Genomic DNA, 17,360 nt, shown 5'->3' on the forward strand with positions numbered 1-17,360 from the left:
TTGTCCGTCCTGTATGACTGTTTTACTGTGTATTTGATTGAAAACTGTTTGATATCATCATGTTTTGGGCTGAATGCCATATTTGGACTTTGTGCCAACTGTTTTGGGCCCTTAGAGGATTTTTACTACTATTCCTAAAACTTCACATTTGTACTTAGTCATGCTATATTCTACTGTATTCATCACTTAGCCATATTTACTCTGTTTTGACATCATAAATGATATCTTGGGCTGAGCATCATATTTTACTGTGCCCGAGTGGCTTTAAGAGATTTCTGACTGAGTGAGGCCGAGGGCCTGTGTTGTGAGGGTATTATGGGATCGGGATGTGTGCTACAATGATATTATACTGATTCATGATTATGAGGCCGAGGGCCTGAGTTGTTACGCCATGAGGTGGCTTGGTATGAGGCTGAGAGCCTGTTTGATTATGCCACGAGATAGCTTGTTATTGCGCTTGGGCCGTAAGGGGCCCCTCCCGGAGTCTGTACACCCTCAGTGAGCGCGGGTACCCTGAGTGAGTGATATATTGAATATGCCACGAGATGGCTTGATATTGATCTTGGGCTGTAAGGAGCCCCTCCCGGAGTCGTTACACCTCCAATGAGTGCGGGTACCCAGTGTGAGTGATATGTTGTAGCCCGAGGGGCTGTTGTTGTTTCATATTGATGCCCGAGGGGCTGTTCTTGATTCATATTATTCCCGAGAGGCTCATTACGAGTGATTGTAAGGTAGCCCGAGGGGTTGGTTCTGTTGATATTATGCCCGAGGGGCGGTTTATGGTACATACTTTGCCCGAGGGGCTGTTTACGTTTCTATCATTTTTACTCACTATTTTTATCACTCATTCGAAACTATTTAAAGTTGTTTTAAAAGGTTTTTACCGAAACTGAGCTTGATTTACGAAGAAAATGATTTCTGTACTGTTTTAGAAAGGTACTACATTTGCTGTAGCGTTGTGCTGTATTTTACGTGTTTTCTTACTGCTCAACTTTTATTTACCTTTATTACTTACTGAGTTGGCGTACTCACATTACTCCCTGCACCTTGTGTGCAGATTCGGGAAAATTCTGAACATGATAGCGGGTGCTGATTGTTCAGTGGCAGAGTCATCGGAGTTAGCAAGGTAGCTACCCGATGTTTGCAGCATTGCCTTTCTCCCTCTTGTCTTCCTTACATTGTATTTAGGATATTTTTAGACTATTCGTTGTATTCAGATATTCGTAGATGCTCGTGACTTGTGACACTCCGATGTCGGGCTTGTGTATTTTATTCTGCACTGTTCATTTAGACTCTCATTATGAGATATTTGATTAATTAAAGACTTAAAAAATGACTTTTATTGATAAATGGTTAATTCAGGAGCTGTGTCGGCTGACCTAGTTTCACGATAGGCGCCATCACGATCGGGTCGGTTCTAAGGTCGTTATCCCATTTCCCCATAATGGGGGCAATTTTTTGGGGTAATGAAACTCCAACCCTCCCCTATTTTTGTCCCCGAAATGGGGGATGAATAGTGTTTCCTCAAATATGGGGGTACACTATTCATCTCCCCCATTACTATTTATGTATTTTTTATTATTATTTTATTATTTAATATTTTAATTTATCTCTTTATATATACCTAATTATGTTTATGTAATATCTTTATAATATTAATTTTACATCTTAACTTTGGCGTATAATTTTGATAAATTAATTTTCGTGCATTTATTATTTTTATGTAATATTGTAAGTTAAATTTATTAGAGGTTGAAGTTGAATATTTATGTAGTATTTCGAATGAATTTTATCGTTATGTAATATGGATTTAATTAATTTTGTATCGCAATGATTTCACCTTTATTTGAATTATTAGTTAATCTATAATAATTTCTTCGAAATTATATTATTTAAAATTTTGTGGAATTGTTTTAATGGAAATTATAAATTAATAAAAATAAAAGATGGAATTTATTTAATAAAAATTTAAAAATAAAATTGAAATGAAAGATAATAATATAATATAGAAGAAAGAGAAGAATATAAAAAGGTTTGGGGGAAAAATAGGAAAATAGTTGGAATAAATTATCCCCAAAATAAGAAAATCTTTATTTTGAGAACCAAAAATGAGGTAAAGGTTGAAGAGGCCTAAGGAGAGAACACGCCCTTGACTTGTAGAGTTGCCTTCTGTTAGTATACTAGATGATCTTGCCCATGCTTCGCATGGGCCCAACAATTTGCAGTCTAAAGTTCTCTTCATTTGTAGTAAAGATTATAACCACATGATATTGCTTATTCTCTAACAATTTAAAGTCTAAAGTAATGGTCAATTCACTGCCAAATTTTCTCCTAAGTTGAAACTGAAATCTTGAAGCTTTGAAATAATTGAGGCAAAAATAGCACAAGTGTCTAGCCTTGTATACTGAACCATAAATGTAAACCAATACAACAGCAAATAGAAGATAAAAGAGGATACAACATGATTTGTTTTATTAATTTGATCATGTCTACAAAAATAGGGCTCTAGCTTTTGAATAAGATAAAGCAATCCTATTCTGTTTCCCAAGAATTCAAAATCTATCTCATCTCTCAAAGGCGCTGCATCAACTTCCGAGCACATCTGCACCCAATGCAAATTAAAATCCCCATTACACCCATTTATATGTATTGATATTTTATTTTATGCACAAAGTTTTGTAAGCTTACATAAAATGTTGTCACAACACCAGCAGAATCACAAACTACAACCTATATACCAAGAATGTGAATATTCAAATGTTAAGAAAAGGAAAAGAATGTAAGAAATAAAAACATTTGGGTTTTAATCACCTAATACTTGGTCTAAGGTGAGATAGCAGATATGTCCATGTGAGAAGTCTTGAAACGAGTACCAGTTTTCCTGAAGTTGTTTTCACCTCCCATGAGAGGGCACCAACAGGACAATAGCCAATTCCACACAGAAACTTCAATTGAAGAGCATTATATTCACCCGGTCCCTATCAATAGATGAGCAAAAGCAGAAAAGCATGTGACTTTTAGAAAGAATGGGGATATTAGAGAGTTCAGTCCGATTATATTATAGCACTCTTACTTGCTGATGTCATCAAGGTGGTCATCGAGATCCAAACATACTTCAATTTGTCTGATGAGATGTAATCTAGAAGGGCCATATTTACTAATGGTTATATGGTCGAAACCAAACCTTGTTTTTAACAAAATTATTTGTTCAAGGGAAGAACAGAGAAAAATTCCTCGTTTAAACTAATGAAGAAATTATAACCCTCTCAAAAGTTAGAAAGCATGAGTATACAATTCTAACTTCTAACAGGGACACTTACCTTCATGGTTGTGTTGTTGAACTGATGGATATCTCGACTCCAAATGATAATTTATGTTGTGCCATAGATGAAACTGTTTAAGCACCTTTAGATTGGCAAGTTAGCATAATCATCTTGAGCAGCAAATACTGAAAGGAGGGATAAAACATAGGAAAAAAAATCAAAAGTGGTGTGGATGGCACTGGAGCAATATGTCAGAAGAAACATAAATGAGAAAAATCCGCTACCAATAATGTGAGCAACAGAGGATATAATAGTAGGACAGGGCAGAGCTAACTAATAACTCTAGACATCAGAGAAACCATAATTCATTTTTTCACAGGCTTTCTTATTTCACGAAGAACCAAGTAGTTTTCTACGTAGAAAATTATCGAATTGACCAAAATCATCGTTCTTTCAGCTGTTGCCTCTTAGAGTTCTTACTTGAGTACTTTTGCTACAAACATCACAAATTCTCCATCAAATAGTGCACCTAAACCATCAGCAGTAACAATTACTGAAACAGAAAGTGCCAAATAGGTATAAATGACTTTATAATTAGCATGTTAAATTATTTGGTTCAGGGAAAAGATGTATTTTATTAGAGCAGCTGCTGAACTACAGGTAAATTGTCTAAAACATGATGCCGAACCCTTTTTATTCTAAAATTTAATCGGCAAAAGCACAAATCTTTTTAAATGGAATTATTATTATGCTATGAGGTTTTAAAGTATAAAACTTCACTATTACATAAATCAAACGCAGCAGAAAACCAAAAGGAAAATATATGGAATCGAATTAGTATGAACTAAACTCACCCCGGAAGCACAATTCATTCTCTCCCAATAAATATGAATGAGCTAATAACCTGAGGACGATTTGAAACAGGGTAAAATAGAGTGAAGACAGAATCCATAATAACCACAAAAGCAGAGGGATGGCTAAGCATACTTGAGAAAAGGCGGGACACGCGCCGCTGTTTTAAGATACATATTGATGCAGCGTTGTATCCTAATAGTGTGCCCAGCCATAAATTCCACTTAAAATGTTGGTGCTTTCTTAAAAAGAAGCTGGTCACTCTTTTTCAAAAGAATGTCATTCATCTTGTGATACAGCTTCCACAATGCTCTTGGAGAAATCTAACCAATGAAGTTCCTTTTGTAGTCTTAAGAGGAAACAATAACACAGTTGTGCCTATGAATTAGCATCGAGGTTCATAGAAGTATGTATTGTTTCTTTCTTTAAGAAACAAGCGACATATAAAGGAGAAGTGGACCAACAAAGTAAATATGTTAAAGAAAGGAATAGAGCAAAATATCAGAAATAAAGTTCTCCAGAAATAGCCTGCACTACACCACTCCCATCAGGTATAAAGTTTTAAATTTTACAGTTTAATTAACAAACCACAACTAAAAAACTATGAGACAACTAAAAGCTATGTGAAAATTTAAACCGATTAACTCAAGATGACAACAGGTCTATTGTTATATTACTGATTTACTGGTAATAGCCACTCTTCAGTTTACTCATGAATTTTTGTAAAGGAATTCTTCGAGCTTTAATTAATCCACTTCAGATTATTTCCTACTTCTGCCCTTCCTCTCCTTATTGCTTTTACTTTACTGAACGTGATGAATAGGCATTGCTTTATAATTCTCAGTCTTTCTTCAATGTCACTCAAAACAATTTTTAGAGATCAACGTCAAGAGAAATGTTAAGCACAAGAGCATTTTATTCAATTACAAATGATCTAAAAATAGAGCACTTTATTCAATTATATAAGAAGAAGTATCACAGAGTTCAAATGTAGCAACTTATCCAAAGAAAAGAATTATATGTGGAATAACTTACCCATCACTTCTAGTTTCTGAATCTGATATTTTAGTTGGTCAGGATCCTTCTTCAATATACCCACTTCTGTCACTTTCTTCCTCTCTTTCTTGTTCTGGGAAAGAGGTCGTCCTTAGAACCATCCCTCAATTTTCCTTCTGTCTCCAATAGATGTCCCATAAGACTCAAAGCTTGTCTGTGCGTACATAAAAATGTAGAATATGCAAGTAAAAACGATAGGCTTCAAGGTTATGTCCACAAAGCATATAAGCAAAATAATTAATCTGAACCAATCTCTTTTCCTAATTTTCTGTCGTATCACATTATATATGGTATAAACATATAGCCATTGCTAGATAATATATGTTTCCTATCAAAGAGTTAATCTCACAACTTCAGACGAATCCTATAATAAGGATGAAGTATATGTAGCCACTCAACATTTAAGACATTTAGAATGAGGATACATGAGCATATAGCTATAACAGTACAAGTGCAAGAAAAAGGTCAACTAACATAAACTTATAGCTACTTCTATTTCTCAAATTTCTCATCAGTAGTAAAATGTAAGAAAAATCACATGAACTGTTTTTAGAAAAAAAAAAACTCAATATTTAAGAAAGGGGGGTTAAAGGCGACATTCAAATCAGGGGCTTCTTCAGGACACAATTAACTAAAGTTCCTTTTCAATTCCTGTTTGATACAATAATGCTTAAAAAGCTTTCACCACTTTTTTATTTTTCATTATTTCTTTCCAAGTAATATAATTCTATACTATTTATATGTGACAACAAAATTACCTAACCTGTTTCACAACAAAGCAATGAGCCCTCTTATATCAGGAGAAACCTGCTTCGTAAAAATACTGCTAGCCCTAGAAGATGATGCATTAGCTGAGTTACGAATAACTAAATTGTCAAGCAAACAATATTTTTTCAATTCAATTTAATTCAGCTCTGTAATTTCGTTTTCATGCAATTCTCTCAACTTTGAATTACTCTTTTTTTTTCCCTTTGTGACATGCAATTTCACAAACACATAACAGGCAAACTGAAAGTGAAGCTGCCAAAGAAAAACAATTAAAACCTAGCAAGCAATTGGTGATTCCTTGGACTTATTTAAACCCAGAAGCAACACAGGAAGAAAGAGAAATAATTACTTCCAAAACGCAGGGATCAAATCTTAAGAAGTAGAGTAAGAAAAAACCAAATAGAGAGACACAAATTGAGAAAGATGGAAATTTTTAAAAAGAAGAAATATGACCATCGGATATAGAAGAGACAGAGTCAAAGGAATCAGTAGAAAAACAGAAGAGAAATGCTCATTTTGTGACAGAATCGTGCACTCTATATGATTTTGTCGAGTGAATAAGCACATGACTTTGTTAAAGCTAATTTCGTGCACTTTAAATGATTTTCGCTCGACAAAATCAAGATTGTAGCTGTCTGAAATCAACCTGTGCTACACATAAGCGAAGTAAAATTAAAAATTCACCTTAATTACTGAAGCCAGTCTATATGAATATCCCACCTACAAGCTACAACTCAATAGAGAAGAATATTACCAAACCATGTAGCATGACCAGACAATTCAAGAAGAAAGCGAGTAAGTACCATAAAACAAATGATACCTATTTTGTTTTATAAGGTGAAATTTGGAGATGAGTGACTTGTGAAAAATATAGAAATTTTCTCTAGAAAGATGCAGTCATTTGAAGACCAATGAAAGATGGCAAGAAATTCAAAGCTATTTGACTTATGGGGTGCCAATGCAAGAAGTTCATCAGAAAGGCATAGATTATTTGACGGCTGGACAAAATCAGTGCTGTCTATCTTCGTTAGTTAGAGGTACTTAAGGAAAACTGATTTGCGATTCTACTACCATAATATAATCACCCACAAGAGAACATACTTGTTATTATTCACACCAAGGTTGAAGAGGGCTATGATTTCAATTTCTTGAGCAATCAAAATTAGTACAGACGTTTCAGGAGAAAGAGGAAACCTGAGGGTTGTTTAATTCCATAACAGCCCCCTGCAGCAGCTATGTAAATATTTTCAAAAGCTTATCCTTTGCTGCCAGACCAATTCGACAGTTGTGCATTAACTCGTGTATTATGACGCAACAAATAACACTGGGTCATTTAGTTTCTGTGAAATATATATGATGTCAATTATTTGTATGTATTCATAATAGTTGAATGAATATAATAAAGACATTAAAAAAGATTAATTGGATAACTTCCAGTAGTAAAACTAATCACATCATTGAAATATGCAAAGATATCCATATAAAATCAAATAATGAAACAATCTCTAAGGTAGAAAATGAAATTACTATATCAAAATTTGGTTAGTGTGACAGTACCTTTTAGTACCAACTTGTGAAAACATTTTACTTTAGAAGATCTTTTTAAAATACCTGCAATACAGATTATACGTGTTAGTAAGCAGTAAAGGAATATAAAGACATCAAAATAGAAGATGAATAAATTTTTAATTTATTTCTCATTTTGTTTCTTAAACGAACAATGGATTTTTTTCCGCCAACATATTGATAGTGATGTATAAAAATTTATAAGAGGAAATCAGTAAGTACATTCAAATGAAGAAATAAGATACAATTGTTATTACCAATATACAATAGACCGTCCTCCTTTATCCGGGCTTGGGACAGGCTGTGTTACAATATAATTTGAACACAAGCGGAGTTAAAAATATATATATATTTTTTTGGATGTAAATGTCAGTCAGGTAAGCTTCACAGAGTTGGAAAAAAATCACATAAATATGCAAGTTGCTTTTGTATTTATAGATTTGTAAAGATGAGTAAAAGTTTAGGAAGGATTTGTAGATACACAAGCCAACTCTTATTTAGCACATAGTAAATTGCAGAGAAACTATCTCAAGTCTCAAGAAAATTATTGAAATAAAGAATATAAGGTTAAACCAGGAATATAAAGAAGAAAGCTACAGACTTATAGAAGTGCTTTTTGAATGATTTCGTCATACACTATGTTATATGTAGAATGGTCATCATCGTTATCTACGGTTGGTGGTCGGATTAATATTTTAATACAACTTGAACTCTTTGCTCTGGATAAAGCAACATATAGCTGGCCATGAGAAAATACTGGCTCACGCAAATAAATACCAACATAATTTAGTGTTTGCCCTTGCGCTTTATTTATCGTCATTGCAAAACACAAGCGTACTGGAAATTGAGTTCTTTTAAATGGGATTGGTAGCTTCTCATCATCTGAAGATAACAATGATATTCTGGGAATAAATACATGCGTATCTTTAAAATCACCACTCGAAATTTTAGCACTTATAACACGGCTCTTAAAATCACAGCATATCAGTCGTGTACCATTGCATAAACCCTCACAAGGATTTAAATTTCGCAGCAACATAACAGGACAATTTTCCTTCAAGATTAATTTGTAAGGAGGCAAACCAGCAGGGTTCAATGAATGTAAAAAACCCTCAAACTGGCTCTGATCATTTGGTTCAACAGTTTCATCTATTGCAATAAATGTTTTAGCTTCTTTAGGGAATTGAGCTATAAGTCTATCATTTATTTCATCAACAAAGTCATTTTTTGTTATCAAAATAACGCGCGAAGTTAAAAAAGAAGAATTGTGAAGAGACATGTGCAAATTAGGATATATTATGTTGAATAAAAGATCCAAAGATTCTTTTTCAGTAATATAAGGAACAATGAAAGACTTTGGAATTTCTATTTTATTATCCATGTTTGTTTTTTCTTTTCCATTTCCAATTCGCATCAAATATTCACAAAAAGAGGGATCAATTTTGGCACGCATATTCTCTGATAACTGCAATTTTTCAAGTTTGTTCCATATTTCGAAGTTCAATATGCTTTCTCGAATGAAATCTTCCTTTTTTCCACTTCGAACCACAGGAAGAGTTTGTCTAAAATCCTCTCCAAACACAACAACTTTTCCGCCGAAAAGCACATTTGTGTTCATTATATCTTTCAAGAGAGAATCTAAAGCTTCAATCATGTTCTTTTTTGCCATTGATACTTCATCCCACACAATCAATTTTGCATCATGAATCAAAGATGCCAATGAGCTTTTCTTTCTAATATTGCAAGAAAATTTTTCATCGATATTAATCGAAAATTTAAAACGTGAATGAACTGTTCGTCCTCCTGGAAGGATCGAAGCTGCAACTCCAGAAGTTGTTGTTGCTAATGCTACAAATCCTTTAGATCTCACAGTTGCTAATAAGGCACAGTATAAAAACGTCTTACCACTTCCTCCAGGACCATCAATGAAAAATGCTCCTGATTCATTGACAAATACTCTTTGCAAGATTATGTCGTATGCTATTTTCTGTTCTATATTTAATTTTCTATGTAACAACAAATCTTCGTTACCCACAATGATGTTTCTTTCGAAATATGCTTCCTTCGCTTCATTTGCCATTTTCGAAGATGTAATATTTTCTGAAACAAGATTGAATTCATTAATATCACGACCCATAGAATGTAGTATATCATTGATGTGATTCAGAACAGCGAGGTGGATATCTTTTGCTGTTATATTGGCTAGAATTTTAAAATCTTCGGACATTGAATCTTCAAACTGTTCCCGTAGTTCTCCTGGATTGTTAGGGCTACAGTATACTAATATTGTAGCAAATAAACGTATTAAACTATAAGGCATTTGATAACATGCAGCCTCTAACATACATTCAATCAAGCTGTTATCACAATGTAACAACCCTTTTTTTTTCTGCAGATTCTCTATATGTGTCGCAGCATATTTCATTTACCGTTAGAAGATCTTTGTATGATTTTGGTGCTCTCACATTCATTAGTAATAATCTAAGGTAATATCTTTCTCCCTCTGTTGGATGACATGTTACAACCCGGCCAATAACGTGACCTTGTTGTCGTCGAGTCCACATTTTATAGCTAGATAACCATACGAAGTGTTGTGAAAAATCTTTATACATTAATTTAAGCTCTTTAGCATCTTTATTTGTTTCATTCATCAAAAAGAATTCTGTCAGCATCGTCTTCTTGATCATAGGATTTTTCACGATACTATCTATTGTGTCTTTTTTTAAAAGAGACAAATTGTAGTCCATCAAGATGTAATGGGAGGTGGTAAACACTCGGAGTCATTTCACTAATAGGAAATGCAAATAAGCGCCACATAGCTTCTGGAGGTGACACCCATCTAGCAGATTGATACTCTTTTATCTCATCTATTTGTATATTTGTGTTATCTTCATGTAAGCCAAATGATATCTTATCATGTCCTTTAAAGATATATTTGTATATATATTTCACAACTTTAATATCGGAGCAAACTTCTACATTTATATGGCAATTGTATTTACATAGCAGATAGGGGTTGTAAGGAACAACCCATGAGTTATCAAGAAATTGTTTTCTAACTTTCACAGATTTACCAGTATTTCGTCTTCTATAAATTGGGTATGAGTTCTTTTCTTTCGTCGTCTCATCAACGAAACTCTTGGGGTACTTAAATTTGCACTCATTTCTTTTCATACATAAATTTGTGGGATTTAAATGACCACAAGGCCCATGCATCATGTGTTTAACGACAAGCTTATGTAAGTATGAGTATATATCAGGGTCAGGCAACTTAGCACAAACAAATTTGTCATAAGCCTCGGGCGTTAATAATTTGTATTCATCAGTAAGTATAACAAGAAAATGGGCATGTGGAAGACCGGGTTTTTGAAATTCTAAACTGTACATAAAGGCGACAACTTTTCCAAATATGCTTCTTTTTAATATATCTGTTTTCATCTCTTCTACCTTTGCTCTGAATACTCGACTAATTAAATTAGGCCTATTTTGAGTTTCGTCTGTTGGGAGCAAATGTTCCTTTATTTCAAGCCAAGAGGGATTACATGTTATGGTCAGAAATATATCAGGCTTTCCAAAATGCTGTACTAACGCAATAGCATCCATATAACGTTGACGCATATCTCTCGGACCACCCGTAAAACTTGTTGGAAGAAAGTTTTGTTTTCCTATCTTAGAAGCTTCTCTTTCGCCAAGTCTCAAGATATCTAAAAGTCCTTGTAGTACATCAATTCGAAATAAATCTTGGTTAAATGAGGCAAAATCTAATCTTTGACTTTCTACTTTTATGAATTCATCAACTGAATATTGTTGAAATAATCTACCAGAATGTAAAACTCCGTTTTCCTCATTGTCTCTCATATGGAGTTTGTAATAGTAGTATTCACGACAAGAAACATTATTTCTTTTTTGTTTCCCCTTTTGCAGGACATCCGCTTCCATATCAAGTAGTCCATCAATTGAACACATGTTAGAGACACTCGGAAGCTGCTCAGTCTCATAGTAAGCTCGCTTTCTCAATTTAATTCTAGGTTGTACGATTTTTGGAATACCGCAATGCCAGCCGTTTTGACCATAAGGAAATAAAAGTGGATATTGCAAAGGATCATAGCAACAATAATAGTAATTTACTAATTGGCTTTTGTTACTGTGAGTATAAATTCAAATATGGGGTGTAAAACTATTATTGCTCATTTCTTGTTCTAGCCATAATGCTGCTACTTCTGACACAGTTGGCAGATTATATACTCGTTGATCTAAGCCAGAGCCACATCTCAATGCAATATAAAAGTTTGATAATTCTGGAATATGTATTAGAGATTTCAAGAAGATACAATAAGGATTTATCTTTAGTATGTTCATTAGCTTCTGAACAATTGATTGTCGAAGTATATCCGACGAAGCCATTCGTTTTAATATTTCTGCATTCTCATCGTAAAAATACAACTGTAAATTTCTTGGTCGCCGATTTGTTGGAATTAAATCATTTATAAAGTGATACATTTGACCTTGTACTCTAAATGTATAAATTCCTTGGTTTCTTTTTGCTAGTACTTTGTCATAGTGCACCCCAAGGAAAGTAAATGCAAACATATTGTTGTATAATCTAAGGTAGGTACGGAAGTGTTCAGATTCTTCGGTATTGCCTAAATATAAATTCAAGAGTTCATTAGGCATTTCATGTGACGTCAACTTAATTGAACCATTGCTACAACAAAATGCCGGTAGCTCATATTCAAATCTTTTTGCTCCACAATATTTACAATCTGGTACAGTTTTTAAAATGGTTGCATCAGTGGGTAGTTCTCTAATGTTCCAGTTCCAACTTATTATTTTTGATTTAGAACCTGTGTATATTAGTTGCAACAATATATCCTATTAGTGTTGAGAAGAGAGAGGCAGCAGGTGGTGTTATAAGATTAAATTGAGATAAACCTAAATTAAATTGAGACAAACCTTTGTTTATGACAGTAGATGTCTCTACATGATGTCGGTCACAGGGTGCACCAGAGGTCGAACCTAACATACAAATAATTCTAATTAGTATATTAAAAGGGAGTACAGTCAAGTTACAAAAAAACATACTTTCACTCACTTACCATGTTCAAAAATGGAGAAGTGATCAGCAATATTTTTTCCTTTGTGACAATCAACTACTGCCCCCACAGCTGAAGATATACCTGCTAATATGGAAATCTAAATATGTTTAGTAAGAGCAAATTGTATTTAAGTACAATCACGACGAAGAACACATATATACATGCATATATTTCTGTCTACAAATAGTGTATATGTGGATGTGTCTTTTGTTCTAATAAATCTTTTTCGGTTTCTAACCTTTCCCAGCAATGCATGGTGCCTCGACTATTGTCAGAGTTTTTTCTGTATGCAGCTCAAACCCAGCAGCTTGTTTGGTATATTCAAGCAGCGCAGTCGAACCCTTTTTTAATTCAAGTTTTTTTGATCGCCGGCGTGTTAAAAGCAATTCTTTTTTATCAACTGATAACTGCTTGTATAGATCACGTCTCCTACGATTAATTTTAGAGACGATTTCTGTTGAGCACTGTTGCTTCCTTTTCTGCGCACAACAAGCTGACGGTAAATGCTTTTTAACAGTTGACATCTGCAGTTCAAGTAATCTATAAAACTTTAACATCAAATCTGCAGTAACACCGATTTCTATATATGAAATGTTCTACAAACAGATACAGAGAGTTACAGTTCAAAGTGTGTATTTGTTATTCTAGGCAAATAAGATGGTGACCAATACAAAGAATTCAATAGTGGTAACGCTGGAAAGCAAACGAATTAATACTATAATTGTTTCTTATTATAGAATTAGTTTTTGTATATGGCAGAAACTTTGAACATTGACTATGGTTTTAGTGTACAATAGAAAGAAGAGCACAACGATAGACGAAGTTTCTAAATATTTATTGGTAACTTATTAAAAAAATAGTCAAATTACTAAACGTGTTAAAGCTGTTACACCACTGGAAGAAATACAAACTATTGTCAAATTTCAAATAGTTTTAAGTTGATTAGAGGAAATTATTGAAAACATGAAAAAGAATCTCTGCTGTAGCTGCATTATTAGTTGCCTCAAGAGAATGAAAAGAAGAAACTTCATTCTTTCTCATTTTCTTTTGTAGACCTTTCAACTGCTAACTCAGGAATTAACTTTTAACAATTATTTCACTGCCTTGAAAAATTTGGATTCTCAAGATACATATATCTGGGGCTCAGAGCACAAAGCAATGGTAAACTAATATAACCAATATTTTGTCAAATACAGCCTTTGAAAATACAAGTTCCAAAATAGATATAGGTCTATCCCTCCAAATCTTCATTACAAACATACACAAGATCATTAGTTTATCATTCCAAACTAAATCCAAATAAAAAATTAGAAACCACAATCTCGAAAATAAATCATGAATCAACAAAACAACTTTTATCATTAGGGAAAAGTAGATTTTTTTTACCTTAGATTCATTTTTGGACTCGTTGGCAGTAGCTTCAGTATTTCTTGCCATAGGAAAGTTGTACCTTTAGATGTGCAAGAAAAGGGAACACATTAGATAAGCCCAAAAAAAACCTATTTTAAAAAACTTCATTGTTATACATCACAAGTTTATCAATGGAAATATCTTGTAATAGGGGGAGAGATCAGTACAAATTCGAAGTTAATTAGATCAGCTAGCATTCATGCCAAAAGGAAATAGGGTTTTTTAAGAGAAGTATACGAAAAGTAGTGTGTGTATTATACCAAAAATGCAATATTTTGTATTATGCGATTTCAAAAGCGATCGAAGAAAAATTTAAGCAAAAGAGATGCCATTTAATCTAGATGATGTTATCTTCTTCCCAGATAGTGAGAATTAAGTGCCCCTCTAATAAAACAAAAAACTCTATGGTTTCCCGAAAAAGATTTTAATCTAGTGTGATTTAGTGCCAACAATAAGTAAAATTTGTAGGCAAAAGTGCTTGAACAAATTAAGAGGGACAACAACTTGCACTTGCTCAAGATAAGGCAATATGATGGTTCATAAGAACTTTAAAATCATTTTAAGCAGCTACTGCCAAATGCTGCAAAGAATTACTGTGAACTAATAAATCAAATAAACCAAACAGTGAAACAGAGCTGTTAAAAGGTCAAAATGCAGAAAATACAAACTATTGCATTTTTTTTTAATTTTTTACCAAGAATTGATTGGCCTTAACAAAACTTATTACCAACTGAAAAGAGATACAAAATCTACCACATGAACAACAATAGTTCGTCATAGAGTGTAGTAGATAATGCACTTCAACAACTGCATCAACAAAGTACGCAAATAAATAAATTCTAAATAAAGCTTCATAGATAGATTCGCCGTTTCAGTGATGGCTTGGAAAATCAACAATGAGATGATTAGTTAAACTTGTTTTGCTGAATAACTGTAAAGTATCCTCTTTTCTTCTGACATGTCATATATATAGTGTTATAAGATAAGCTACATGTTGCCCATTCAAATTATGTTTATAATCACTCACCGAGATGCACATGTAGTTATATTTAATTTCACATGAAGATTGAATACTTTGATAACCACTTTCGAGATACCATATTCAAAATATTTTTTGGGTAACCCAAAGTCAAGTTGTTTAAATATATTTATGCTTCCAAGTTCAAATATGCAATAAAAAGGTGACAACAATTCCCGATGTATCCATTGTTCTTATGATGCAAGTGGAATATGAATTTCCAATAAAAAATTTCATGGTAACTGGAATGCAGTTTGTCACTTGAACTATCATGTATGGTTTCTATGAACTGCTTTGGTAATTGCATGGTTTCTATGAACTGCTTTGATAATTACATTCTTTGGTAATGCTCAATCTTGAAGACTATGGGCGACTAAGCTTAGGGCAGATCTTATTTTCAGATAGTTTCATTAGTGCTTTCTACTTTTGTTTCCACCTTTTTAATAACTCTTCAGCCTTTATCTTCCTTTTCTTTAAGGTATGAGAGAAGTGAGAACAGAGATGATGAAGAGGTACATTATTTTTGTATACCCTGTACTTTTGGTTAAAAAAATCATGTAAGTAACTGTAGGACTGATTGAAGTCTATCAATTAGTTCAATATCTGCAATTTATGCAAGAAAATTAGAAGTCAAATGAGATGCATAACAACAAGTTATAGTAGATTTGCTATAGAAGTGTTTATTAGTTATATGCTAATACACTTAGCGTTACAATTTTATAATCAGTTCCACAAATAAGCCATGAACATTCATGTTACCTTCTCAGGAAAAAGAAAAACTATGAAGATTTTCCATGACTTCATGTTTCAAGTTAGTTCTTGTCAAAGTTTATTGAAAGATGGTAACATGTAGCCTTCCAGTTAAATATACGCTAAAATTGTGGGAGTGCCCAAAAGATTAAAGATGACCAAGTCTCTCTCTCTGTATGTGTGTATTTACCTAATTTCTCCATATGAGCTCTTTCCTACATGCTAACAATTAAACATCACAGTTTCTATCGCCGGATAGATTGTCAAATCTAATAGTGAATATAGCTTAGCTCAGAATTCACATTTTTTTTATCAAAAAAGACAATGAGCTCATATTCACATTTCTTGATAACAATAAAAAAATACAATGAGCTCATAATGACCTCCAAATTATTAAAATCTCAGCTTTCTCACTAATCTTTTTATAAACTAAACAAAACTTTGCTTGTTAGAGAAATCTCAGAGGAAGCATATCAATACCCTTTCCTCTTATACATAAGAAAGACTTATTTTTTAGATTATCCATAAAAAAAGTTTACATATTAGTACATAAAAAATATCATTGAACATTGTTGGTTTAAACCCCTATGCGTGGTCCCAAATACCACCAAAATTTCAACTGATATTAAATTTTGAGCCCATAATCTCAACTCAATGGACAACCAATTGTCACCCTCTGTATTTGTTAGTTTTCCTTATTGGAAAAATCCATATTGAATAGGAAGGTGCAGAGAACTTCAATTAATGGATGATCTCCAGAATGGCAGCAAAGTGGCTACCAAAGCAATAAAGAGCCTAAACATTAGATAGTCGAAGGAAATCCCAATTTCTTTTCTAGGTATTTTTGAATTTCACAAAACTAACATAAAATTACAATTTAATTTCGAGCAACAAATCAGCAAGAACCCAAAAATAAAACAATCACAATCACATGTAATGGAAAAAGATAGAACAATAAACTAACCTTTCAGCCATATGATTATGTCAATTGAGCAACTACTGAACTACAAAACCTCAAACAAAACCCTAATTTTCTGTTACAACGAAGAAGCAGAAGCCAAAGGAATTCTGAGCGAAGATCAGCGGTGACTGTGAACCATGTGATTATGTCAATTTAGCAAATAATGAACCACAAAAATCCAAGCCAAACACCAATTCTTTCTTACAGCGAAGAAAAAGGTTCTGGAATTCTCACCGAAGAGAGGAAAAAAGCATAGCAAATGTAATTTTGTACTTTGAAATTAGATACAAATTAGATAGAGAAAAACAAAGAAGATGAACAGATAGAGATAGAGAGTGACTTATCTGTCATACTGAAGTACCGCAGATAAATCAGTACTGCGTCAGCTGTCATATTGATCACACGCGTTAGCTTTCAGTCAAATTTAGGAGCAATATGAAATGACCAGAATACCCTTTAGCAGCAAGCAGACATGACGACCTTCAGCTGCTTCTCTCGCTCTTCTATATATTAGTAATGCAGAATTAAAGTGCGTGCGAATCTGTGCGCTTGTGACACAAACATGCAAAGAGATTTCATCGTCATCTGAATTTTCACATATTTTCCACCTTGATTTAAAC

General features: G+C 33.4%; 1 protein-coding gene across 47 annotated transcripts; it reads right to left on the reverse strand.

Moving 5' to 3' along the window:
* Positions 1-2,379: 2,379 nt before the first annotated feature.
* LOC107831713 (uncharacterized) lies at positions 2,380-17,124 on the reverse strand. Of its 47 annotated transcripts, XM_075242620.1 has the most exons (15): positions 15,561-16,737; positions 13,988-14,051; positions 12,840-13,125; positions 12,602-12,685; positions 12,459-12,521; positions 7,497-7,550; positions 7,134-7,279; positions 5,151-5,325; positions 4,251-4,464; positions 4,118-4,167; positions 3,321-3,448; positions 3,074-3,139; positions 2,812-2,978; positions 2,689-2,730; positions 2,380-2,602 (listed from the first exon to the last, which is right to left on the reverse strand). In XM_075242620.1, exons 1-7 carry the CDS (start codon positions 15,584-15,586, stop codon positions 7,269-7,271), a joined length of 588 nt encoding a protein of 195 aa, XP_075098721.1. In that variant the 5' UTR covers positions 15,587-16,737; the 3' UTR covers positions 2,380-2,602; positions 2,689-2,730; positions 2,812-2,978; positions 3,074-3,139; positions 3,321-3,448; positions 4,118-4,167; positions 4,251-4,464; positions 5,151-5,325; positions 7,134-7,268. The 47 variants fall into 47 exon arrangements, with proteins under 47 accessions (XP_075098721.1, XP_075098759.1, XP_075098732.1 ...); XM_075242658.1 differs by lacking the exons at positions 3,074-3,139; positions 4,251-4,464; positions 15,561-16,737 and adding exons at positions 5,935-6,003; positions 16,744-17,113 and having other exon boundaries at positions 2,874-2,978; positions 12,602-12,682; positions 12,840-13,080; XM_075242631.1 differs by lacking the exon at positions 7,134-7,279 and having other exon boundaries at positions 4,251-4,493.
* Positions 17,125-17,360: the final 236 nt, after the last annotated feature.

This window comes from Nicotiana tabacum, chromosome 22 (genome assembly GCF_000715075.1).
Source record: "Nicotiana tabacum cultivar K326 chromosome 22, ASM71507v2, whole genome shotgun sequence".
In the NCBI taxonomy this organism is placed as follows: domain Eukaryota; kingdom Viridiplantae; phylum Streptophyta; class Magnoliopsida; order Solanales; family Solanaceae; genus Nicotiana; species Nicotiana tabacum.